At 44.3% G+C, this 27,620-nt stretch overlaps 2 protein-coding genes across 4 annotated transcripts; one reads left to right on the plus strand and one right to left on the minus strand.

Moving 5' to 3' along the window:
- Nucleotides 1–359: 359 nt before the first annotated feature.
- On the minus strand, nt 360–17,944 carry slc44a2 (solute carrier family 44 member 2 (CTL2 blood group)). Of its 3 annotated transcripts, none has more exons than XM_062448142.1 (22): nt 17,783–17,943; nt 11,938–11,986; nt 11,600–11,673; nt 11,295–11,379; nt 10,756–10,840; nt 10,186–10,302; nt 10,003–10,063; nt 9,552–9,675; nt 9,284–9,367; nt 8,937–9,049; nt 8,412–8,543; nt 6,585–6,684; nt 6,198–6,290; nt 5,937–6,021; nt 5,454–5,716; nt 5,045–5,139; nt 4,694–4,797; nt 4,426–4,499; nt 4,072–4,142; nt 3,803–3,891; nt 3,539–3,623; nt 360–1,379 (listed from the first exon to the last, which is right to left on the minus strand). In XM_062448142.1, the coding sequence occupies exons 1-22, from the start codon at nt 17,817–17,819 to the stop codon at nt 1,270–1,272; spliced, it is 2,130 nt and encodes a 709-aa protein (XP_062304126.1). In that variant the 5' UTR covers nt 17,820–17,943; the 3' UTR covers nt 360–1,269. The 3 variants fall into 3 exon arrangements, with proteins under 3 accessions (XP_062304126.1, XP_062304124.1, XP_062304125.1); XM_062448140.1 differs by lacking the exon at nt 360–1,379 and adding an exon at nt 1,674–3,237 and having other exon boundaries at nt 17,783–17,944; XM_062448141.1 differs by lacking the exons at nt 360–1,379; nt 17,783–17,943 and adding exons at nt 1,674–3,237; nt 13,033–13,247.
- Nucleotides 17,945–19,733: 1,789 nt separating this feature from the next.
- On the plus strand, nt 19,734–26,161 carry LOC134008758 (glutaryl-CoA dehydrogenase, mitochondrial-like). The gene is made up of 12 exons (XM_062448265.1): nt 19,734–19,950; nt 20,517–20,629; nt 20,893–20,928; nt 22,249–22,389; nt 22,677–22,739; nt 22,905–23,075; nt 23,396–23,525; nt 24,261–24,477; nt 24,744–24,847; nt 24,977–25,102; nt 25,305–25,465; nt 26,019–26,161. The coding sequence occupies exons 2-12, from the start codon at nt 20,527–20,529 to the stop codon at nt 26,090–26,092; spliced, it is 1,326 nt and encodes a 441-aa protein (XP_062304249.1). The 5' UTR covers nt 19,734–19,950; nt 20,517–20,526; the 3' UTR covers nt 26,093–26,161.
- The last annotated feature ends 1,459 nt before the right edge of the window (nt 26,162–27,620 follow it).

Here is a 27,620-nt window from a genome sequence, read left to right on the forward strand (position 1 = left end):
TCACACTCCTGTTCGAACACACCTGGGGGCTTGATTGTGTGTTTCATTTGGATCATGACTGCACACACACCAACACACACTCACATTCTATAGCCGCTATTATAATTGCTTTCTCATAATGTTTTTAAATATTGTTGTTGAATGTTTATCTTGTTTAATTGTTAACAAAACAACAACTGTCTCTATGGTCAACTGAATGTAATTTACAACTAGAGTCTCGTTACTGACAAAATTAGAACAATTTAAATGTTGTATCCAGTATGATACAAGACATGCTGCATCTAATTATGTACATATAAATTATTACTCTTGAAATTATATTAATGTCTTCATCATAAACATATCACACTTCATTAACGTCTTGTAGCTTACGAAACACTTTATTTACAAGAACCTTCACTGTGAAAAGCAACAACACATTACATGTTGTAATATAACATTACAAACACAACTTGAGCATTACAAAATAATGCATTTTAGGTCAAGCTGACAAAATATTTTCAGTCTCAACTCTACTTTAGTTTATGGTTTAAACTATAAAACCTGCTTTGGTAAATTGTAAGTACAATACAGGGCAGTACATGGTGAATGCTTAACAACATGAATCAAGACAACCTAATCAGGAAAATAAAATAACTTTATAGAACATTTTAGCATCTTAGCATGACAGCTTTTTTTTCAAACGTAATACTGGTGGCATTGGTACAATAGGCCTAAAGCAACAGACTATTGTCAATCCATAGTAACCCGACAGATAAAACTGTCATTCTCAAGATAGCAACTCAGACATCTAATAGAGAAAAAAAAATTAACAGTTAAAGTTCTCTAAAATCAAATGTCAAAAGTACAATCATGGTTGAATAGAAACCCGACAATGAAATACATTTTTGTCCTGTCATTTTCACCTACTGTTTAGCAAACAATTGCCACTTATCAATTAGACCGTGTTACTTCAGTAGCCAGTATGAACGGGTGTCAAAAAGACAACTATTCTTGTTAAAAAAAGTAATCTCTCATTGCTTTGCTTGTGTCAAAATTATACGGAGCCCAGCTACTTTATAGCATACTTAAGGCACATTCCATACACATCACAGACATGGTTAATAATGGCTGTTGGAACTCATCTCCCTTTGTTCTCTTCACTCACATGCACACGCACGTCATCTGACAGTCAATCAACAAAACCATCACACACACACACTTACCCACACACAGTGTGGCAATCAATAACAGTCATATGGACACATACACACACACGGTCCTTTCAGGTTAGTCCATTGTCTTGGTCCCCTCGTTGGACTTGTTCAGGATGGTGAGCAGGTTCTCGGACATGAAGTAGGGCCTCTCTGCAGTTCCATCATTACGCTCCAAATCCTCCACTGTCACACGGGGAGAAAGTAGAAGACACTCATCATCACCCCCCCAAAACACCAATGCATCATAAAACTACAATATTTAGGAATACGAAATGCATAAAACATGGAAGAACAGTAGCCGATCTATCTGAGGTTTCAAATGATTTCACCTTGTTTGGTAAGGTCCCCATATTTCTTATTACATGCCAGCTTATCTCCTTTTTGTTTAACAGTACACATACAAAAAATAACTTACCTTATTGTCTCTCTCCCGACACCAGATTATAGAAGGTTCTTACATGTACACAATAACTACTATTTCATCAATACAAGAAACTTTAATCAACAGCTGTATCCAACAGAAGCAAAATGAATAGGCATGTTTCATCCATGAAAGACTCATCGAGCTACAACATTCACTTAGTGACACAGTACATCGAAGACGGTAAAAAAGCATCAAGACATGAGGTTAGGTTTTTAGAAAAGCCCTCGCCAGGCAACTTTACAGTGACGCCATGCAGCCCAAGAGAGACAGAGAAAGATGGAGAGAGGAAACGAGAGATAGAGAACGTGTCAGAGAAAGGCAAGTAGTGTCAGTAAACGGTTACGAGACTTGCGGTTTCAGAGAGGTCAAGACGAGCTGCGACACAATCACAGCACTGATGCGAGTGCGGAATACCAAGGCAAGAAGGTGGCATGTCAATACACTGAATCCAACCAAATCCAACACAATATCCGGGCTGGGGTCTACATGACGAAATACAAGACAGAAGCTAAGTTGTCTGTTAGTCAGAAGTATGTGAACACGTTAATTCCATTGAGATAAAAACAACATATGAACATCACTTCTATCAAAGGATTCAAACCATTTGGCGTCAGCTGGTGTTGATGTAAACGGTGAACACGTCTATCAGATTGAGATTTTCGTTTATGACTGTAAACAGGGTAGTGGTGGCTTGGTAGTGCATTTGTTAATGTGATTAAGACAATATTATAGGAAGTATTTACAAAGTCGAGTCAGGCACAGGTTCAGCACTCACAGTTCTACAGATCTGCACAATAAAAAAACAACACTGTCTAAAAACGGCCACAGTAAAATATTATTTTTCCAAGCTACAGGGATGCACTGGGGTTGTGTGGCCTGCTTACGACACAAATGAGGATTTTTGCTACAACCAGCAAGTATTTGAGTGACCCTGTGGATATAGCAATAAGATATGCATCACTGACTTGCATTCGAGTTGGTGATTTTACATTTAACTTGTCCAAACCACATACAGTAGTTGTCAGTTACTGGTACAGTAGATCCAAAGGACACAATGTTATGAGGTTAACCGGGCTTCTCTTCCTCACTACATTACCCATAAGCACTACTCCTTGGGGGGGGAGGGAGAACCACTGCCATCTTTGGGTGCCTCCATTACATCTTTCTTTTCTTCGTTATCTTCTTTCTTAGGTTCTGCCGGTACAGGGACCACCTCGCCAGTCGTTCCTTCCTTCATTTCCTGCTTTTCTTCAGTCTCCTTCTCAGCCACTTCTGTCTTTACTTCCGGTTCTTTCTTCTCCTCTAATTCATTTGCTTCCAGGTCTTTCCCCTCTGTCTTCTCCTCTGGGGCTTCCTCCACATCAGACTTCGCCTGCAAAGGTTGTTCCTCCTCGGCCTCCTTCTTCAGAACGTCGAGGTGTTTGAGCTGGACTTCTCCGTCTTGCTGCTGGAGTGGTGTTTCTTCTTCCAGTCGGACATCGTCCACCTGCGCCGGAGCATCGGGCTGCTCAGCGCCGTCGTCCTCCGCCTTCGTAGCCTTGGAGAGGATCTCGTGGAGCTCGGGGGACATGAAATACGGCCGCTCGGACGAGCCGTCGTTTCTCTCCAGGTCCTCACCTTCCGCGTTTGTGAGTTTGTGTGTGTGTTTATGTTTGCACCGTGGGTTTAGTTGGTTTGGATTAGTGAACAGAACGAAAAAGGGGTTAAAAGGGAAGGTAAGGTATAAAAGAACGGGCGAAAAAAGACAAAGAGAGAGACAAGTCAGAAACATAGCGCGTGAAAAGAGAAAAACCTGCAGTTCAGATTTAGAAAGCTGAGCGAGTGACTGAAAAGATGCACGAGTCACAGGAATGTGTTAATAGTAAAAAAAAAGTGTCATTCAAAATACTGCAAACATCCACGAGGGGGCGCTACTCACAGAAGCAGAGGAAGAGGGTGTCCACACACATGGCATACACACTGAAGAAGCCATGGGCGATGAGGTAGGATCCCACCACAACCGTCTGGGACAAAAGAGAATAACATACACTTAAACAACTATGTAGGCCTCTGTCAAGGAGCTAACTGGCAACGCGTTAAAGCTAATGTGTCCCTGTAACATTAGTGTCTAACTAAGCATGGTATACAGGCTACTGTATATTGAAAGATATCATAATATCTAGTGGATCTTTGGAGATCTTACCAGGATGGGGACCCAGTAGTAGTTGAGAGAGGGAGCCGTCTGCTCCACGGCCTTGATCCTCCCCGAGAAGAAGAAGAAAGAACAGATTCCTGCGCAAAGAGGGGGATTTTTAACGCCACGGCAACTCAAGCGCAAAGAATCCGTTCGACTTTGTTCGGAAAATGTGTTTGAAGGTGTGTGCATGTGTGTCCAAATGCTAGGAGAGGGGTGTAAGTATGTGTGTGTTGGTGTGATGTGGGAATGTGTGTGTTAGCTTGAGGATGACTCACCCACGATCCCGACGATGAGCAGCTTCCCCAGAAACAGAAGGAAGTCAGTCACCTTGTCCAGGACAGCCACTCTGTAGAGCCCATGTGGAAATAAGAAGTCAAACACAAGGAAAGAAACGCACACATCAAAGACCAAATGAATGATAAAACACATTACATAAACCGTTGAATAAACAAGAATAATGTTCAAACAAACCAACAAATGACTGGTCAACTGACAGAATGAGTGAAAGAAAAAAACTACAATCGATGAAAACAACATCGCCTTCGAGCAGAAACCCTCTCCTTTGCAGTAGCCCGCAGGCTTGTGAACCTCCAATCGAAAAGGGAAATGTTTCCATCTCATCATCTCACCTCACGATGTTCCTCATGAGCAGGAAGAAGGCATCTCTGGCTGAGGGACAGAAGCTTTTGCCGTAGATCGCGATCTGAGGAGGCACATCCCAAAATGGAAGTTCATCGAAACGAACGACACCTTTATTGAACACAATGCAGCACGGACCTTTTCTCCCACCCAATCAGCTCCGTGGAGTTTTAGTCAATGAAATTGTCCATGAAAATCAGTTTGGTCCCCCAAAATACAACGAATACAGTGTGCGATTAGCCACATGAATCAGCCTACCATGATATAAGCGTTTCTGTTGAGGAACTTGATGAACTTCTCCAAACACCAGAAGCAACACTTTAGGCAACTCAGGAGAAACTTGGCACACTTATTCTGGGCTCCTGAGCAAGCAGAGGAGGTCAGAAGAACATGTAATGAAGCGCATCCTTTTATTTCAATTGAACATTTATACATCTTAAATTACCTTTTCAGTGTAACGTAACACATTGGCATGAGTTTCTGTTACTGAGTATGTGTTTCATGTCACCAAATGGCGGTCTTTGTGTGTGTGTTCATAAATGGCATTACGGAATCAGGGAGTGCAGATGATTAGTGACGGGAGCAGAGTACTTTGGTAGACTGGCTCACCTTTCAGCTTCTGGTCCAGATACTCCAGGACCACTCTGATGACCTGGACCAGAGACAGGATGAGAGAACCAAAGGCCAGCGAGCCAGTGTGGTATCTAAAAGAGAGAGTGAGAGAGACAGTGAGAGAGAGAGAGAGGGGGGGAGAGACAGGGGGATATTGAGAGAGACAGTGAGAGAGACAGAGAGAGAGAGAGGGGGGGGGGGAGATTGAGAGAGAGAGGGAGAGACAGAGAGAAATAGTCCAGAAGAAATCAGAAGGCCAATTCGATGTCAAAACACCTATCAGTATCATTCTGCTGCCCCCTGTTGGTTAGAGTGAGGATAGCAGCCTACTTTATTGCACAGCAAGGATTCTATATCAGATGACACGCCCGTGCACACACACATTCCGAGCCCTTTGTCATCCTACCTCAGGGCTCGTCCCAGTGAGGAGAAGATGGGGTAGGCAGGGATGTCGTCTGGCTTCTTGAAGGCCCAATAGTAAGAGGCGAAGGCTCCAGACATGGTCACCTGACCCAGTGCCGTGACAAAGTTTGCACACCAGAAGAAGAGGAAGACATTGTAGAACTGGAACAGAATGAGGTACTTGTGGTAGTAGGTCTCGCCCCCGTAGAACGCAAATAGGCACTCAGCGTCCGGGCACTGGGTGGTGATGTTCGAGGTGTTGAATGTCTGAAGAAAAACCAAAAGCGAAGGATTTGATATATATCTTGCGGGACTCAATCCCCATTCCTGGTGCTATGGTGGTCAAGGGTTCGAGTTCCACAGCAATCACAGAAAGTAAATAGTTACTGTAAAGTCTCAATTGGTAGGCGAAAAAAAACATTCATTTATTCAACAATTGTATTCGATTCGACAAACTAATGACGATGAACCATGTTCCTCGTCTTACCTTGGGATCGCAGGTGTCTCTGGAGTACTCACAATCCGAGGTGTTGAACACTTTGTACACCTGGTCATTGGAGGTGGATAAGAACCTGAGGGAGGTAGTCAAGGAGGCTGTTTGGAAATCATTAGACATTTAAGTCCGTCGTTTAGCTTTAAGGCCCAGGGTAAGTTTCTATTTATTTTCGTAATCTGGCCAAAAAAAGAAAGGTGGTTCATCTGGTTTTATATGAAGGACCAAAGACAGGATTGACAGGTGTAAGGATACACAGCTGTGATGCCCCAGTAGGCGATGACGAGGGCCAGGAGGGCAAAGGTCAGCAGGGGGTAGAACAGCGATGACATAACATGGCCGACAGCCCTGTGGAGGAAGACAGTAAGTTCTGTCAGTCAAATATTGTTAATATCTACATACCTGTGTATTATAATGAGAAATATCAACCCTCTGCCCCGGCCGAATGTGTGCTTCCAGTCTGTGTTTTTGTTCGACTGGTCACTTCTTGTGGCCCACCACAGAAATGTCAAATATTTGTGATATTTACCGGATCTTTCCGTGATAACCCTCCTCTAACGGCTAGACAGTGAGCTTTCTGTATGCCTGGATTGCACTCAGGAATGTGTGTGTATGTGTGTGTGTATGTGTGTGTGCCCTGACCTGCTTGACTCCTTGATGAGGGCGATGGCGATGAGAACTCTCTTTCTGAGGAAGATGAGGAGGAGGATGATGACAACCTCCACAATGGCCAGGATGATCACTGGGGGACAGACAAACAGACGTGGTTAGCAGTGTTTGTGGGTGTGTGTGTGTATGCGTGTTAGGGGTGGAACGGTACATCTATTTGTACCGAACCATACGGTACGGGCGTCACGGTTCGGTGCATGAAATTACATGGAGAATACACGGTATAAAAATAAATAAAACTTGCGTGCAAATTCATTAATGTAATTAATGGAACTACTGTTAGATACTCGTGTTCTTTAGGGCCATCTAATCTGTAGCTCTGAAGCTCTGATTGGCGCCGCCGCGAGTCAGAGATAGGCTAGCTAGCAGCACGAAGGACGAGTATGGCGAGCGGTGACCCACGAGAGATAGAGAACCCGCCGGCCTTTTTAAGATTGCAAGTTTGGGAAAACTTTGGTTTCCCATTCAGTTACAGTAGTACAGGCGAGAGAGTGGTGGATAAGACAAGCACTGTGTGTCGGCGTGGTTCAGCAGTTGTGGGCAGTGACATGGTCTGGGTAGGCACTGTCTACCCTGCCAAAATTCAAACGTAAACATTTTTATTAAATCATTTTATTTAATAAACTTGTTTATTCTTGTGATTTATATATGCAATATGTGTGCTATTCCAATTGTTTAGACGTTACGATGACGAATGTAGCAGTTACATATAATCACATACAAAAGAAGTTGTAGAATAAGCAGTGCTTTTACTCTCCGTTCACTGCGGTCGACAAGTGAAAAACTCACTTGCGCACTTCAATCCTGTATTCTTCAACATGTACAGTACCAGTCTAGCCTGGGTGCCAGCCGGACTTAGCCCCGCCCACAAACAATTTTGGTCGGGAAGTTGAGTCTGGGGTCGCTCGGTTGGGGAAAAACTATGTTCGAACAAGAGCTGTTCGGACCAATCAAATTGTCAGGGCGGGCTTTATACGATGATGGACAGATGATCAACAGTAACGTAATCAACCACGTCACCAAAGAGCGCTTGGGTTGAATTTGTTTTCAACAAACAACATACTACGTTGCTCTGATTGGTTGCAGGTCTATCCAATTGAGCGGAGAGGCATTTTTTTTCCGGGTTCGGTTGAAACACGCCCCATACTCACAGCCCAACGGAGCGGTACCAGTCAAAAGTTTGGACACATTTTCCCATTCAATTTCCTAGCCTCTTACTGACATCACCGCATGTCACTGGTTATGGGGTAGGCCTATGTGAGTGGAAATACATCTAACATGCTAACGCATATAACACATCTGGCGTGTGCTAAATGACAAAAAATATCCGACGCCATCACCCAGGTGTGCCCATCACTGGAATGAGACCAAAAAAAAAACTGTTCAACTTCTTCTCCCTACAGTGCTTAACCAGCCATTAGATACACATACAAATAGGGCCCCAAAAATCACTGACGCAATCGGAATTTAAATGTCATCTTCAATGCGCCGTATTCACTCATAGAGGAACCTGGTTTGTTTTGCTTTTCCCTCCGTTGTACCGAACTCGTACCGAACCGTGATGTTTTAACCACGGTATGAACCGAACCGTGACTTCAGTGTACCGTTCCACCCCTAATGCGTGTGTGTATGTGTGTGTGGGGGTGTGTATGTGTGCGTGATCTTACACACAAATACATTAATATGCGAATGCACATTTTTTTATATGTGTGTGTCTGTGTGTGTGTGTGTGTGTGTGTGTGTGTGTGCATCTGGGTGCATCTGGGTGCATATGTGTTGTGTGTTTGTGTGTGGACTCACTGAATGCCAGCCAGGTCTGTCTGATCTGCAGGTAGACAGAGAAGTCTGTCTGCAGCCCCAGGTCTCCGATGGTGACATCAGCACCAGGCTGGCCTTGCAGGCTGGCATACTCCACATAGCAATGACCAATCCCTGACAGAAACATCCAGAACATCAGAACGCATGTACTATATAGATCTAGAACACAATATCCTGACACACGACAGGAAACTTGTAAGATGTGCTGTTTGCGCTGATACCTCATGACTGAAACCACATACGTGGATTGAGGTAAAAACAGATGTTGAGGTTCAATACCAGGTGCATAACTATGTAAAATCTACTTGATGCAATGTACTTGATTGCACTCGCAATGATGTTTGTGAGTAAAATAGCTGTGCGGAATCAAAAAGTTTTGTTTTGAAGTAAAAATCCAAAATGAAATGTATATAAAAGTAACCGTAGATTTGACTTCAGTAGATGGTGGCTACATTGTTCAGAACAACTGACATCAAAACATCTGAAAACATTATTGAGATATCATACCATATCCGATGACCAGTATCACCAAGATGATCATGACCCAGACCATGACCCCAGCCAGGTAGCGAAGGAGGACGATGAAGATGAGGCTGACCACCATGGCAATCACCAGACCTCTGCAGGTAGATATCATCATCATCATCAACATCATCATCTCCTACTAATACATTTTTTCAGTAAGTTACTTCTTTACATTTATAAATCATGTTGACTTAACAAGAAAAAGCTATTTAATTTTCCAGTATATGTTCACCAACAGTAACCTTTTCACACCTATCTCTTTCCTTGCACAAACCGACATGGCATACACAGTGCTTAGTGCTCCCCATCGTAGACCTGGAGGTACTCACAACAAGATCCAGTGCCAAGATTCCGTGTAGTCCTCAAAGATCCTCATTGCCACCTGGCGAGCCTCTAAGACCACATTCGACTTCCTGTAACGCCAGGAAGTCAGCTTAACCAAACAAGCTTAGTTTTGGACTGATAAAAGTAGTTCTATAACCCACGATGAAATATAAGTCTCGAAACAGAAGCAAGACCAACCATCAAAATTGAACTCTTAATACTAGCAGTATAAGCCGTGTGCGTGAGGAGGAGGGTGAGGACACGATGACTCACTTTGACGCATCCAGAAGTTCGGTGGCGTTCACCTGCTCGCCATCACTGTCGCTAAAGGAAGTCTCATTCCCAACCACGACAACACCTTTCTTTGTGCTCAGGGCCGGTAGGCAGCGACGGGTGACTGGAGGGAGAGACAAGAGGAGAGGAGAGGAGAGGAGAGGAGGGAGGGAGGGAGGGAGGGAGGGAGAAATGAGAGGAAAGGAGAGGAATAAAAAAAGGAGAGGAGAGGAGAGGAAAGGAAAGAGATGGGAGGAGAGGGAACGGAATGAAAGGAAAGACAAAAAGAGCAGAGAAGAGGTAAGTAGATAAATAACATGGTAGACAGAAAGACAAAGGAGTCCGTACCGAATCACAATACAACATCTGCAATGGAAATACCCAATCTATACCCAATGCTTATGTGGAACATTTGACAGTGTTGAATGTGGACAGAGTTTCCAGGACTTACAAGCTTTGCTAGGCATCACCATCGAGGGACACAGACCATCTCTTAGGATCTCGACAACGCTCTGAAACACAACCAAATTGAGATTGCACACAAGCTCCATGTGTAACACCCGGCCGGGACCAATGAACACCAAGTTGTCTTCCGTGTCGACATTCAAAGTGCAACACATAATCTATTACCCACCATTTTGAAGTCCACTCCTTCCTTGCAAAACTGCCTGTAGTACGTCAGGTCTTCCCCTTTGTTGATATAGGCCTTCAGTAACGTTAGGTATCTGGTAGGGCATCTTTCCACACATAGCTACGGACACATACAAATTTGAATCAATCAATGGGACTTCCAAGAAACTAACCCAATCCAAGTAGGACGGTGGTAGAAACAGTGGATGTGCGATGTTGGGAAGGCTAATGATGCGATGAGAGGGAGGGATGGATGGAAGAAGGAAGTGAAAGAGCGAGAGCGATAGCGAGTGAAAGAGAAAGAGAGAAATAGCGAGAAAATATGTGCGAGCGAAAGAATGAGAGAGAGTACGCAACAGAAAGAGGGAGAGAGAGAAAGTATGCAACAGAAAGAGAGAGAGAGTATGCAACAGAAAGAGAGAGAGAGAGTGAGAGAGAGAGAGAGAGAGAGAGACAGAGAGAGAGAGAGAACGGAGGCAGAACAGGGACTCGTCAGAGAAGCAGAACATTCTGACAGGAAGGGGGCGATGGACACGTGTCTGAAAGCGAGGCGTGGGCGTGGTCGCCCTCTGACCTGCGTGGTGGGGCACTGGAACTCCAGCAGCACCAGGGGGCTGGCACACTTCAGGATGTTGAAGTAGAACAGGAGCGGCTTCTTCCTGTTGACACATGACAGACACGCTAAACAACCAATGACAGGTGAGCACGGTGGCTGGAATATGGCTGGGGCACATATTTTCGTCCTATTTCCCCTAAAGCCATAAGGTTAGGCTTAAGAGACCATCCACTCATAACGTATGTCCTAAATGGCATAAATGCTGCCAATTAATAATTGACGTAACAACGTATTGTAAATGGTCAGTTGCCTATCGATTAAGGTACTCGAAAGCATGTACACTGTCTGCTTCATTTGATCTTGATAGGCTAAACATTCTGTAGCAAATAATAACAATAAACCCACTATTTATTCATTAAAACTACTTCTGCATAATAATGCACTTAAAATACAAACGTGAGCAAAGGCAGCAATCGCTATCGAATCAACAGACATGTGCAATTTAGCTAGGGTGTGTTCTAGGGTTCAAAGTTCGAAGGAGAAAAGGACAGACTTACTCCAAGGGGCTCCCAGCCTGTCCACAGAACTGTCCTTTGCTATCTGTGGGATAGATGACCTTCCTGGGGTCACCCTGGGACCAGGCTGCATGCAGAGAAACACACGCAACGTTACTCCAAAATGTCATCATTCTCAAGGCCTCCTAATAATGTATTTGCCAGTTTTGTTTTGATGTGCAGATCAGATTCGATTCATATGCTGGATGATAAGGACATGGCAATAATCACAATGATTCTTACATTAGGACCTTCAAAGTCTCAATCCTTACGCTATGAAACAGCGTAGATTAGTAGTAAACACTTACCCACAATGCCCACAGCAAAGTAGCCCAGCAGCGCCAGGATGAAGAGGATGCAGCAGAGAACATCTGTGCAGCTCCTAGCAACCAGAGAATAAGAGAGAGAAGGGGGGGCAGAGAGATGAAGAGTGACAGAGAGGGAGAGAGAAGAGGGATTGATAGTGAAAAGTGAGAAATGAAAAGAGTGAGAAAAAGAAAGAGAGATTGGAAAAGAGAGAGAAACAAGGGAGAGAGAAACAGACAGAGGAGAGAGAGAAAGGGAAAAAAGAGGGAGAATCAAATCGGTTCCTTTATAGGCCTTGTCATGGTTGTAGAGTGGTTATCGTTGTCATGTTGAATCTTACCTGTTGTGTATTGGTCCTTTAAAGGTTGGGTCAAACTTCCTGGACTCACCTGCAGAAAAAGAGTTCAGTTTTATATCATCCAAAGTACTGTGTGTATGTGTGGGTGCCTGCGGACCTGTTTGTGCCCTGGTGTGTATGTGTGTATAGATGATGATATGTCTGTGTGTGTGTATTGACAAGACTGGGACATTGTTTCCAATAACAAAAGGATTCTCCCGCCAGACTGACATGCCTAGCAACCCACAAAATGGCTCCCTGGTGACTCACATATCCCTGTGGACATGCTTGACAGCCATAGTAACACCTAAACTTACGAGAAGACAGCAACATCATCCAGCCAGATAATATGCACAGCACTCTGCAGGTATCTTAAGACTTCATAGACAATACTACACTGTAAAAAATGGCCTCAACATTCTAGGTGAAGTAGAATTCAGCGTTCCTGCTCGCATGCATAAATTCTTAGTCAGACAATGTTTTTTTTTTAACTAAATGAGTATGTGTGGCAACACTGTTGGCTATTTCCTGTTTTTTTAGGTTTCATATGGTATAACATCCTGTTGACAGTGAATGAAGCGCCAGATTTATAATTCTCGGTTTGCAGCAATGCAGCATGTTATTATTCGGAACATATTATTAACATTAAAACATCGGGGGATGTTTTGCAGTGAGTGTACTTGAGCCTGCTTAGCACTAACAAAAACACCCTTTCCTTCCTTTGGAGACTTGACGCCTCAGTGACAACGTAAGGAAGGTGTTGGGGCTCCAAAACAATAACAGCATGAGCAACGTTAAGCTGAGGCTAATACTTCCACGGGCGGTAGAAACACACTCTCACACTTAGAAACACGGAAACATCTTGAAATAAACCTACAACAGTTCATCGCATGTGCAGTTCAGTACGTGTTCTACGCAGCATCACCTGACAAACCTGATCATGCCCTGGACAGTTGACCACACACCATATATATTTAGTCTATAAACAGTGACGTTCACAGATGAACAGAAAAATAACCAACAGGTTTCCCTTCTATCGCATTTGTACTCAAAAGGAAATGACAGAATTCAAGCCTCCTCATGACACTGATACTGTACCTTGTTTCCCAGAAGCCATTCTTCTCTGGTCTCATTAACTGTTTGTAGGATGCTGTTTTCATACAGTGTTGCTATTTTTATGTAGAGGCTATGAATTATACCAGAAACCTTGATAACCCTTTCTTAACTGTGTCAAGCGAGACCACCGCTTGACTTCCTTCTTCCTGTATCGCGAAAGTAACCCTAACAGCTGCAAGTGGTAGAAACTAGTACATTCATCAGAGACAACCACACCCTACTTCTGTTCATTCCAACCTGTTTTCCTCCCTCCTTTACACTCCTTTTCTCAATTCATCTCTCTCTCTCTCTCCCCCCCCTCTCTCTCTGTTTAAAGGGCTTCATCGTGGGAATGGTTGAAGACCATGGAGGGTTGGTAGCCTAAAAGTGGCTGGGGAGTAAGCACACACAACCGTGTTTTTTACTTGAGAGTGATGCCATTTTGTGCCATCTCCTGTGAATGTGGAGAAGCAGACCATACTATGGAGCACTGCCTTGTCTTCCCTCTACTACCCAACCCTTGCAGCTCAAAAGACCTTGCAGTGTTCAACCAAAATGCAAAGGACTGTGTAAAGCGATGGGAAACTGCCATATAACTAAGTGCCATCTCGACACTAACTACGGCACTCCTGTGGTCAGACAAAATCATGAACGGAATAACAAGATGTCCTACGCTGTCGATCCTTTTGAGTGTAATGACAACGACCTATAAAATGGGTGGGGATGCAGAACAAGCTGAGGGTGTAGAAAAAGTTAAGAAATCATGACAGAGCATGAAATCATGATTGCAATAGCAGGCTTCTGTTCAAGAATGCTCGTCATGAGCTTTTCTTGCAGTTGATTTCCTGTTATATATACTTCCTATTCATGATGTGTGAAACCTTTCTGTGCAACGTGGAAATGTGTGCTAAAACCATGAACATTATTTTAATCAAATCCATACAATAATAGCGTATAGTATACATTATGATATATATAATAATTGTGTTTCTTAGAAACAGATGGTTGAACCAGACTACAAAAGTTTGTACACTGACTGTGCTTCCAGCATTTAGGTAAACAGCATGCATGCTGCCTATGCTATGCTAGGTGCAATACGGTGTTCAAATCAAAAAAAAGATTTTTCTCAGACAAAGACTGGCTTATGTTTTGTTCCCTGCTCAGCATACTCAAACGTGACCTTCATGCCTGTGTGTGTGTTTGTGTGTTCGTGTGTGTGTGTGATATACACACCCTGGTAGACTGTGTCTGAGGCCTAGCGATAAGGAGAGCATCCTGCCCACTACAGAGTCCTTGTGACTGGGTGCAAGGCATATGCCCACCACTGTGCCCATGTGACTGGTTGCATGGAATGTTCCATAGGAAAACTAGACCCAAACAAATAGGTTTTGTTTTAATGCCTTTGAGATACGGTTTGTGGAAATCCTCAAATCCTCAACAGAAACAACATTCAAATGTCCTATTTGTATTATTGTATTTTATATTGTATATTATAGCTATTTTATACCTTACATTTATTTTACTTTACATACCTGTCCCCTTAGTACTAGTTAGTATCAGTTAGACTTTCCACCTTTATATAGTGAGATTTGTTTAAACTTACACCACTTATTTAAGATTTACTCCTATGTGTGGAATGTATGCACCTTCCTGCCTAAGTAAATTCCTTGTCTGTGAAAAACTTTCATGGCGATTAAAACCCCTTTCTGATTGATTCTGAAGCCTAAATCAACAAAAGCTACTGCCACATCCCTAGAACTAAGTTTTGAGACACAAACATCCTGGTCATCATCTGAAAAGAACTCTTTTTCAAGCTCCAACTTTTCAGACTCAAACTGCCTGTTGAGTGAAACCAACCCTGTCTCGTGAGTTTTTCTATTTTTCTGTCTGGGTTGATTAGGCTACATCTACACCCAACCCCACTGTAGCCTATAACACTGTTTGGATGAGATTAGCCCTACTACTCTAATCAAATTACAGGTGTGTATGCCTTGATAACAGAGGTAGGAAATACAATTTTGCACAGAAAAAGAAAACGGTTTCAAAAAAACAGCTCAACTTAACTAATTTGTCAATCAAGGTTTTACTGTTTTCACTGTAGCCTCTCCAATAGAAGGTCTTCTTAGTTCATAGGTGTCTGGGGACTGTCTTGTTAGTGGTGACTAGGGAGTAGGAGGTGGAGGGGAAAAGGGCTGTGTCTGGGCATGGCCGGATCCTCACAGTAGTAGTGTAACAGGGAGAAGGAGTGATGTCATAATTGATGTTTTCCACTCATGGATCCAATGGGATTATCAGATAGCTCTCTGCCAGACGACTATAATGGATTACTGGTCAGAGTGGTTAATGGGGTGAGGTCTCCACACGCACACACACACACACATGGACTCTCACACACACACCCCATACTCTCACACAATGACATCAGACAAGCTGTAAGGTTAGCCTCATACTTGAATAGCTGAGCTCTCTTGTGCTTGTAGAAGTGGCTGCTTTTTCAAAGCTACAAGAACCCACCACATTTTAGTTCTACGTTTAGTCTGACACATTCTCCGTATCTGTGCAGGGGCGTTAGGACATGGTTCATACAACCTTTCACTCAACAAGAGTGAGAAAGTAAGTAAGTAGGTAGCCGTTCATTCACCCCCAGAGGAGCCATTGGTTGTGCAAAAACAAGAAAACACGACAATAATAACACATACTATCACGTTACACACACAAAATCATGTCAAATAGAGAAGCCAGTAAAACGCTGGGTAGGCACTTGTATATATCGTTGGCAAACTGCTCCTGAATTCATCACTTATTCCTGGATAGAAGGAGAAGGAAGGGAATCGGTCCAACTCTCCTTACCCAGGAGAGGTGTCTAAACTTGCAACGAGCCAAATGTGCCGTGTCATTCCCCTTTCTTTACCTTACATGGCTGCTCTCCTGCGGGAGTATTACACGCGCAAATCTAAGAGACCTACCAACTGACAGCCAGTGACTCGATGACAAAGGAGAATTGGGAAACTCCACACACACCCAGACACTGACGGCTGTGTGTGTGTGTGCGTGTTGAAACGGACTCTGTTCACCCTCCTTGACTCACTGTGGAGTGGGTGCAGTCGGCACTGGGCAGGCTGGTGCGAGCTGGTGGCCGTCTGGTGGGCTGGATGTCCAGCATACTGGCTCTCTCAAGGCAGAGCCCGGCCCAGGCCCACAGAGGCCAGAAACTACATCTGCACTATAATGCTCTTCATGACATTTCAAAGTCACTGTAAATGACATATCATCGATCCAATCCACGACACAGATCTACACAGAACAACACTATATTGTTAATAACATGCGCTTCCCATGTAAGTTTGTACAGTAGCTAGTGTATCAATTTGATTCCATACGTGTTTTAAAGCATAAATTAAACTTACTGTTCATTATACAGCGGGCCAATAGCTAATGCTATTGCTAGCCTACAATAGCTTCATTTTCTTTGGCTGATAAATACTGTATGGTTCAGGCTTTTACTATTGATGAAACTTCTATTCTGGTTTTAAAGGGGCTTGGTTTACGACATGGTCACGCTAGATGGGGGAGGGGAGCGAAGGAAAAAGACCTGTTTACATGGTAACAGGAAAGTAACAAGGACAACACACTGGGGTTTCTGAAGGGGATCTTCCTACAACCCTGCATTGTGTAAGCCTGCAGAGTCTATGCTTACTGTGGTCTATTGAAGAAAACAGGCCTACACAAGAAGATAAGATTGGATTGAGAAACCATCAGCTTTGTCAGGGGGGTGACTACTGATGAAAGACTGGGTCTTCTGCTGTCTGCTAGGCCTGAGCACAGGTTTGAACTAGGTCCTCTCGCACATGTTATCGCCCCATTGGTGGGATTAAGGCAAGAAAAACATTTGAGGAAAACTTCATGACTCAACAGTTCATATGCACTACACATTAACTGACCCAAATCCCACTGCATGCAACAGGAAAGATGTCTAGTTGAACTCATGAGAGTCAGTATGGGAATCATACAGTCATCAAACATTCTGCCACAGCATTGTATCTGACATTATCAAGTGTTTGTGTGTATCATACAGTGTGTGTGTGCGCGCGCGTGTGTGTGCGTTTGTGATGAGTAATTACCATATGGCAATCTGCATAACCCACATGGGTGTTGTGACAGTTGATTTTACGCCAGGAAAAAACACACAACACACCTCAAGTCGAGCTCGCGCTATATAGACTGCTATGATTTTATATAGGCTTTGAGTACAGTTCATGTTTTAATATCGTACTTATTCGTTGTATTTCAATAATCTTGTTTAGACATTTGTTTGACTATTTTCTAGTTTAGGTTTCATCCTACTGCTGAAAATCCGCAGTGCATAAATAACGGGGTTCTCATTAATTACCATGATCTTTGAATATGTCCAACAACGTATTTTCATAATAGAATAGTTTTGGACAAACATCGTTCTAAATAAAGAGGCTTTTAACGCCGTATCCAATCCACTCCCTGTCGGCCTGCATTCATCAGTGTCTTTGATCATGGAACAAGCTTTAATGCTCGAGAACGCTGCAAATTGCCAAGGCTTTCTCCAAAAGGTTTAAAGATTACTAAGTCAGTTTTAAGGACATGAGGATGCGACTCCAATCTGTTTAGGTCCATGCGGTCCACACCCTTCCATTGACAAGTCATTGTTTCCATTTCTTCCACTCCCTGATTGAAAACCTAAAGGGGCGAGTGCAGAATGAGAAGAATGAGAATGTCTTACCATATTTAGAGTCTGGGTTCTTTTCTTCTAATTCCATTCTCGGGAACACTTATCTGTCTTTGCTGCGGATCAAATCTTGGACAGGACAGTTACCATGGAAATGTCAGAGAAAGAATCATCAATAACAGTCACCGATTCCTATTCGTCGACTAAACCGAGTGAATTGTGGGCAGATCATCCAAATCGTTGTTAAATTCCATACAACGGGTCGAGTTAGGGAGCCAATCAGAGATGAAGAATTGGAACTGACGGCTAGTTCGACAAATTAAAAATGATCATAGGCGGGGCCATCTCCATCCCCTACTTCAGAGGAATGTGAAGCAGAGTGTCTTGGGCAATAATTTATCAACCAATTACATGTTTTAAAGACAAAGAATAACAGTATATTATTACAATAAATGTGTTCATGTCTATAAAAAAATTAACCTACGTTAGGCCTGTTTGATTCATCATATAGCTTGTTGGCTAGGCTACGCAAGCCTCAGCAACAAAGTAGCCTAACTAGCATAAAGAATGATATGCTTTTAAAAACGAGGCTTTTGGTCTGTATCAGCATACATTTTGGCACGTTCAGACAATATAATATTTGTCTTTGTTTAGTTTTTTGTTGCTTTTTGTTTACAAAAGTAACATGTCAAAGAATGAAATATCCTAGACTACATATATAGGCCTATACTTCAATAGTATTGCCCATCTAAAAGCACATTATGTGTAATATTACAGTGAGTGATAGTCCCCTTGAGCTGTTGAGTGCAAGAAATTGACAGATCAGTATTCACAGCGACGGTGGTGTGACTTAACAAATACTGGTTATGGTCTCGCCCTTGCTGGCATACAGGGGTGTCATGTGGATGTGCAGTGTCAAGATTCCTTCCCGAAACCCATGAATAATGACACACATGATCTTTGTTTTCCAGGTTTTGTGTTCCTCTAGGACAGTCGTGTGCAGCAATAGGCAATGGATTTGTTATGCATGTATTTGTTTAATTACTTGGTAATAACAGTTCAATGTAGGCCTAGTTTAGACAAATTGAGCTGAAGACAAACTAGAATAGACAATAGAAAAGACAATGCTCTTATTGTATTTCAATGTATGTCACTCTTGTGAAATATTAATGCAGCCTAAACCAGATTAAATAGCGCTACACATGGAACAAGTCACTGTAACTGAAACCACGTTCATCCAAAAGTTTGCATAGCTTACAGATGGCACTACTGTTGGCTACAAAAAAGAAATAGAGGTGACATTCAGTAGGCCTAATGACACTGACAGTATAGGCTGCACTGTCCTCTTATGTCTCTTGACAAGGAAGCATTTCACATATAACTTGACAATAAGAAACAACATTTACATTATACCTTTTAGTGACGGTTGTCATGGGCTTCATTATATGTTTAATATGAAAGCTAATTATTTAGGAATACAGTAAAACATGAGTCCGTATGATCAACGTGATTTAAGTGATTACATTTAGATTTTGAATAGATTTAGGCTATGGCAACTGCATTATACACATTTGTCAAACAAGGTCAATGAAACACTGTAATGTTATAGCAGTTTAACAAGCTTACGTGAAGCGCGTGTTTAACTGGCCTTATTGGGAATGAGCATATGGACTCATGTAAATTCAATGTGACTTACGTAAGTTGTGTGTAGGCTATGAGTTCAAAAGTTTTCGACGCGGTTCATGATCCTACGCCAATCAGAGAGACGAGAAGGAGGCCAACACCCACGACATGCCCATGGCCAAACTGGTTAAAATTAGCGCCATATTGGGTGAGGCATCCACACACTAGCCTACTTGGCGTAACCTAAAAGCAGTTAAGTAAAAGTTTCCGACCGTTCTATTGTAGACAATGTAATAATGAACTACATACACACATTTAGGACAATATTATTACGGCTGACTATGGTGTATTGTGTATTGGTGTGTCGAGCAAGGAAAATGTAGTTTCATAACTTGCATAGTTGCACAACATAACTCAAGGATTTATTAAAATTGTGCCTCATTCATCATGGTGGACAACGTTCCCCATGTCCAAGTGTAACCACACTTGTGACGTAATCTGCCGGTGATTATTTAAGTGTAACTTTTGGGGAGCATAAGATAGTGGCATCGTCATCGACATTTTACAGAGATTCGGAAATATTTATCTGAAGGAATAAGGTATGGTAAAAGTCGGTCACGTTATTGCAGAGGGACATTTTTTTTAGAACTACTAAAGCACTTTTATGCATTACATTAACACCTGTTACAAATGTTTTGTAACTTGCTTGTGTAACAAGGACAGAACATGTTGAACTTGAAGGTACTTTTGAACTCGCTATTAATTTCTTTCAAATAAGTGAAATAGGCCTACTGAAAATAATTTCTTATAACATTTTCAACGGCTACCCTATTGTTTTAAAAGACATTTAACTGGAATCGAAACTTCTAAATTTGATCAATTTGGGCTATAGAAATGATAAATTGCGTGTATGACATAATCATCATATATTGTATTATCATCATTATACTCATAAAAAGCCTCAGATTTGGATAATTCTAGTTACTTTGGAAACAAGAAATTGCTACTTTGTTACCTTGAAACAGCATGCATTTGTTTAATTGGCCACTTTACTGAAAGTTGTCACGAACTGTCCACTCTTCGGAACTTTGTTCTACAGTAAACTATGCATGAAAAGCTAGTGTTACATTATGTTATTTAACCAGTCATTATATTCTTCCAACAGGCTGTTAACCATGGCTCTCAGAGGTGCCTTCACCCGCCTGCTTTCTAACACCCATAAATGTGCTTCCATCACCGCGTCCAGAGCACAGGGCACAACCGCAGCGGTTCAGAAAGGTGAGTTGAAACTCACCAGTTTGAAGTTTTGCCTTATAACTGTCATCACTGAAGTTTTGACAGTTATAAGGCATGTAGGCATTTAAACTCCAGGTTGAAATGACATGCTGTATGTGAAAAGGATTTGGTACAGTGTGTTGGCATTTCTTTCCGTGGTGATGACAGGGATCTGTCAGGATTTTGATGTTTTTTGTTTGTTTTGGTGCAAAATAATCAACCTCCATAACCTTCATGTTTCAAACTTTGTATCCCTCCCCCCGCAGATGATCTAGAAGCCAGCAAGAAGCCAGCGAAAGCACGTGAGTCTCGTTCTGGTTGGACACCTGTTCGTCTACAGCGCTAGCCTGAACATGTAGTCTTGCGAAAGCCAAGCCTGACATAATATGACCACTTTCACCCCCCTCGCCTGTCCCCTCTGCTCCTGTCCACGCTCCCCTTCTCTCCCCCCTCCTCTCCACGCTCCCCTTCTCTCCCCCCCTCCTCTCCACACTCCCCTTCTCTCCCCCCTCCTCTCCACGCTCCCCTTCTCTCCCCCCCTCCTCTCCACACTCCCCTTCTCTCCCCCCCTCCTCTCCACACTCCCCTTCTCTCCCCCCCTCCTCTCCACACTCTCCTTCTCTCCCCCCCTCCTCTCCACACTCCCCTTCTCTCCCCCCTCCTCTCCACACTCCCCTTCTCTCCCCCCCTCCTCTCCACACTCCCCTTCTCTCCCCCCTCCTCTCCACGCTCCCCTTCTCTCCCCCCTCCTCTCCACGCTCCCCTTCTCTCCCCCCCTCCTCTCCACACTCCCCTTCTCTCCCCCCCTCCTCTCCACACTCCCCTTCTCTCCCCCCCTCCTCTCCACGCTCCCCTTCTCTCCCCCCTCCTCTCCACACTCCCCTTCTCTCCCCCCCTCCTCTCCACGCTCCCCTTCTCTCCCCCCTCCTCTCCACACTCCCCTTCTCTCCCCCCCTCCTCTCCACGCTCCCCTTCTCTCCCCCCCTCCTCTCCACACTCTCCTTCTCTCCCCCCCTCCTCTCCACACTCCCCTTCTCTCCCCCCTCCTCTCCACGCTCCCCTTCTCTCCCCCCCTCCTCTCCACACTCTCCTTCTCTCCCCCCCTCCTCTCCACACTCCCCTTCTCTCCCCCCTCCTCTCCACGCTCCCTTTCTCTCCCCCCCTCCTCTCCACGCTCCCCTTCTCTCCCCCCTCCTCTCCACACTCCCCTTCTCTCCCCCCCTCCTCTCCACACTCTCCTTCTCTCCCCCCCCCTCTCCACACTCCCCTTCTCTCCCCCCCTCCTCTCCACGCTCCCCTTCTCTACCCCCTCCTCTCCACACTCCCCTTCTCTCCCCCCCTCCTCTCCACACTCCCCTTCTCTCCCCCCCTCCTCTCCACACTCCCCTTCTCTCCCCCCCTCCTCTCCACACTCCCCTTCTCTCCCCCCCTCCTCTCCACACTCCCCTTCTCTCCCCCCCTCCTCTCCACACTCCCCTTCTCTCCCCCCCTCCTCTCCACGCTCCCCTTCTCTCCCACCCTCCTCTCCACACTCCCCTTCTCTCCCCCCTCCTCTCCACACTCCCCTTCTCTCCCCCCCTCCTCTCCACACTCCCCTTCTCTCCCCCTCTCCTCTCCAACAGCAAAAGTGGTGTTCAACTGGCGCGATGCCCTGGAACTGGACAGCCTGCTGACAGAGGAGGAGATCATGATCCGTGACTCCTTCCGTACCTACTGCCAGGAGAAGCTCATGCCCCGTGTTCTGATGGCCAACAGACACGAGTGTGAGCGAGGACATACACACAGACACATACTTTTCGTCACACTCAGACACTCTTCCTGGATGCGTCAGGAACACTTGCTGTTTTATGAGTTCTTAAAACCAAAGAATCCTATTTTGTGTATCCAAATTGCTGAATCAAATGACCATTGTCATATTGTAGTTGGGATGTTTACAATTGAGTTTCAGTAGTTTCCTGTTTACGGAATCGTGTAACACCTCTCATGGTTATGGGTTATATTATAGGTGTATTGGTTTCCCATAGTGACTGAACTTCTGTGTTTCCTACAGACTTTCACCGGGAGATTGTCAACGAGATGGGAGAGCTGGGGGTCCTCGGCCCGACTATCCAAGGTAAGCAAGATAAGGCTGCTCAAGTGTTTCATATTAAATCCAGTTTGACGTAATTTTATACATTCCACAGCAAATTTAAGGACACTGACTATTGATGACATTTGAACTCTTTCAAATCCACACAATCTTTTGACTGTCTCTCTCTTTCTCTATTTCTCTCTATAGGCTATGGGTGTGCTGGTACCAGCTATGTGGCATACGGGCTGATCGCCAGGGAGGTGGAGAGGGTGGACAGCGGCTACCGGTCGGTGATGAGCGTCCAGTCCTCCCTGGTCATGCACCCCATCAACGCCTACGGGACAGAAGCCCAGAAAGAGAAGTACCTGCCCAGGCTTGGTACGTAGTCACATCTGATCTTAGATCTGAGAGCAGAACTTTAATGTTGGGAGGAAATAGCAACAGCAGAGGCAACAAGAAAATACCCCAAATTCTGTATATACAGAATACTGGATGGAATACTCGCTATACGGTATGCAGTAGTGCAGACCGGATTCTAGAAAGTTAGGAATAGTCAAGCGCTTCCCAACAGTGATAACTGTCCTCGCAAGCCTCGCTTAAGTCACGTGAACCTAACCCATCCATGAAAGGATTGCAACTGTGCCTTAACTGTATACACCTCAGTATTTATACTCTCTCTGTATGTCTCTGTCTCTCAGCTAGTGGAGAGATCCTGGGCTGCTTCGGCCTCACGGAGCCTAACCATGGCAGCGACCCCTCCGGCATGGAGACCAAGGCCAAGTACAACCCCTCCAGCGGCACCTTCTCCATCAGTGGAGCTAAGACATGGTGGGTTCACACTGCATTGCGAAAAACCTTGAAGCATGCCTGTTTGTACCTGTACTCCTTTGGAGTGCTGAATCGTGGACTCGGTTCGTTTTGTTCGAATGTAAAAGGTAGAACTGTTGCTCAATGTTTATTTGTCTTCCTGGGGTGGGGGGGGGGGTAGGGGTGGCGTCGCTTATGAGGACTGTGACTTGTGAAGGTCAGCTGTATATGATTGTATAAGAACTGAACAGTCATGTGAGAGCCCTCATGCCGAGCCGCTCATATATAGATGCAGAAATCTCACACCGCCTGCAAGACCCACTCCTCCCCTCAGTATAGACAGACGGTATGCCCGCAACTGTCAACAGACAGTGAAGGTTTGCGCTGGTACAAGTCCATACGTACGTAACCTTCTGCCCCTGGTGTGTTATGAGGTAGTCCTTGTTCCCTGAGCACATGTCCGCCGTGCCATAAAGTATGTGAACATGTGTTTTCAGTGGCGTCAACGTAAAGTATAAGGATGATGATTATGCATGTTTGTGTTGTTATACGGGGCAATAAAATGACTCTTACTGTGTCCTAGACACTGTGGATCTTCAAAATAAGAGTTCTGACTTGTTAGATGCTTTTACTCTCATCAGTGCTCGTTTTATTGTTGAAACCGAAAATGTAGGAAATGAACTGCAACTTCTTCAGATAGACGACAAAAAGGGGATTTTGGATTGATTCTCCTTGTCTTTTGGCCCTGTGTTCCAGGATCACCAACTCCCCTGTGGCGGACATCGCCGTGGTCTGGGCCAAGTGCGAGGATGGCCGTGTGCGTGGGTTCATCCTGGAGCGCGGCATGAAGGGGCTGGCCATGCCCAAGATCGAGGGCAAGTTCTCCCTGAGGGCGTCGGCCACCGGTATGATCCTGATGGACGAGGTGGAGGTTCCCCAGGAGAACTTGCTGCCCAACGTCTCCGGACTGGCCGTGAGTGGTTCTCCTACATCTCATCGTTTTGTTTTAGGAATACAGCGATGAACCTGTCAGATATTCTATCGGTCAGAATTCAGGTTAAATGTGCCTGAGTTGGGGAAACAAAAGTTATTACTTGGACTGTTAGTTGGACTTGGACTGTTAAAATGTTAGTACTTACAACTGTTCACCAGCAAAATAGGGAACATTGCTAGAGGTTTTAGTGACTCCTTGCTAAAATACTTTGTTAGACCACAGTGTTTGTTGTCCTCACTGGTCAGGGTCCATTTGGCTGTCTGAACAATGCCCGCTATGGTATCGCCTGGGGAGCCCTTGGTGCTGCAGAGTTCTGCTTCCACGCTGCCCGCCAGTACACACTGGACAGGTACCAGAACCGCTACAACTCCTTCATATTCCCATTCGAATCTCATTGGTTATGCCAGGATATGGGTTGTTGACAGAATATTGCCGGTGAACAAATTCAAATTCTCATCATGTGGTGTGGTCCAATCAGAATCCAGTTTGGCGTGCCGCTGGCCAGGAACCAGCTCATGCAGAAGAAGATGGCCGACATGTTGACGGAGATCACCCTCGGGCTGCATTCCTGTCTGGCCCTGGGCAGACTCATTGATGAGAAGAAGTGAGTTCCACCAAAGTCCGGGTGAAAAGTGCTAGTGTGTGTGTCTGTTTCCATGTGTCATCTGTATAGTGTATGTTTAAGAATGTTAGAACTATGGAGTAGGGTGTGTATATGGGGGCATGTGTGTGAATCTACACGATACACACACAGACGGATCCTTACCATGCACGTGTGTGTGTGTGTGTGTGTGTGCATTGCTCAGAGCGGCCCCAGAGATGATCTCCATGCTGAAGAGGAACAGCTGTGGCAAGGCCCTGGACATTGCCCGGCAGGCCAGAGACATGCTGGGGGGCAACGGGATCGCTGACGAGTATCACATCATTCGCCACGTCATGAACCTGGAGGCCGTCAACACGTATGAGGGTAGGCAGTGTAGCCATGAGGAGAAATCAGTATTAGGATTAGTCCTTGGCAGAGTGCGAATTATACAATGACAATCGGGGGGGTCAACTTCTTCTCCAGGGCGTGTATCGACCCCCTCGACCTGTTGTTTTGACCTCTTTTGGGGGGGTCCAAGTCTTAATTAGGGTGGTCAGACCCCCCCAAAACCCCCCGTTATTCACACCCTGGTCCTTGGTACTGAAATGTTATTATGATATTGATACTATGTTCGAGTATATACTGTATATATAGAGATCCAGAATGGAAAACTGTAATGCTATGCAATGAACAGCAGAGGTCAGTAGAGTCCAAAATGTAAGAGGGAATGTCCACTTGTTGGTTTATCTGGAATAGTATTCCAGATAAACCAACAACCAGAAAATCCTTGTATTGGCGACAACAGAACGAAAGCTTCTCTCCCCAAACTTCATCATGATTATTTTGATGAGAGACTACAGATCAACACATGAATCTAATCACTCAGAGTGGATTCTGTCATCTAAATCTCTGTTTTTGCTTGTTTGTTTGTTCCCAGGAACTCACGACATCCACGCCTTGATTCTGGGCAGAGCAATCACTGGACTCCAGTCTTTCACAGTGGAGAAGTAAAATGATATATGTATAAAAGCAGACTAGAAGTGGACTGGACAGCCATTACGTTATCCCCCCCCCCCCCCCCCCCCCCCAAAAAACGAAACTCCGGGTCCTAATGTGAGCCAGGGTTTTGTCTGCTCATGTAGCTCTGTGATATGGAACCCTGAGGCGTACTGTTGGTTGATGCTAGGAGCTTCCTTTCAGGTATGTGTGTAGGATGTGCAACATTGGGATTAGGTATTTCATGTAGAGTTTGGATTCGCTGTGCTGGACTTGAAAGAATGGGCGGATGTATGGTTGTATGTCCTCGTGTGTGAGTTCAGAATTCAAACGCATTATAGATTAAACATTAAAATGAGTAATGAATGTTTCATGTTTTTACGATGTGTTTGGTCTCATAGGTAATTGCTGCTTGAGTTGTAAAAAATATAATTATTTTGACATTATTCGCAAAAATATATAACTTTTTAATGTTTATTTGATTATGGTAATTGTGGCATTTTACAAATACTGTCTTTACACCTCAAACACTAAGTGCTTTGATATCTATGGATTTACATTCATGTCATGTGACTCTTAAACTGTAAACAAATGTACATAAATAAACCTTATTTTCAAATCCAGGAGTTGATCCATCCTATAGTGGTTTTGAATTTCGAACTTAACCAAACAAATGCCTTTTGCAGAGGACGGGTGAAATCAAATGCTCCACCCCAGTAACTTAGCTACCAAGACATTCCATCAAGAACATTTTGACGTCGCATCTACATGTGCTGACGTCAGCGGTTAACATGAACTGTTTAGCAAGTTACTGATCAGGTGCTTGGGTCAGGTCCTTATTGAGGCAAGCCAGGGCTTGGCTGGCGTTCTGCAGCTCAGCGCTGAGCTTAGTACAGCTCTCCAGCACCTCCGACAGCTCCTGTAGCTTAGCATGCATGGCCAGGCTGTTCTCCTCATAACATGGGTACATAATATGCTCCTTCATCTGCTGGCAGATCTCAGTCACCTGCGGGGGGGGGGGGGGGGGGGGGGGGGGGGGGGCGAGACAGAGAGAGAGGCCTGAGCTGGGCCACTTTATGGACATATTACATCAGAGTTGACTCCTTGATGTGTCCTATGGGGCCTAACAGAGTTGTTTGCACTGCATGGGGAATTGGTTTTAATGAACTTAAGTCTTTTGACAAATGTCAATAAGCCCTTAGTTATTTTTTGACAAATGCTGATAACACCACACAAGATATTTCTAAGGGGAAGAATGCCCATAAATGTTTGTAATAGGAAGGTATCCTCATGTTATTGAAATTAGAAAATTATGAAGATTAATTATGAAGAGAATAGTGAGATTACTGGTGGATTAACTCGCTGGTCACCTTTTCTGCTAGTTTCTCCTGAAATTTGTCCATCATTTTCTGGTCCATGGTGCGGCTGTCGTTGATCTTCCCAACCAGGTCCTCTACCCTTTTGCTAATGTCATCTATCTTTGAACTGTGAACAGTCAGCCTTGTCATTTACAGTAAAGATTTAGTTCAGTGACTTTTGTATA

This window comes from Osmerus eperlanus, chromosome 22 (assembly GCF_963692335.1).
Source record: "Osmerus eperlanus chromosome 22, fOsmEpe2.1, whole genome shotgun sequence".
Lineage (NCBI taxonomy): Eukaryota > Metazoa > Chordata > Actinopteri > Osmeriformes > Osmeridae > Osmerus > Osmerus eperlanus.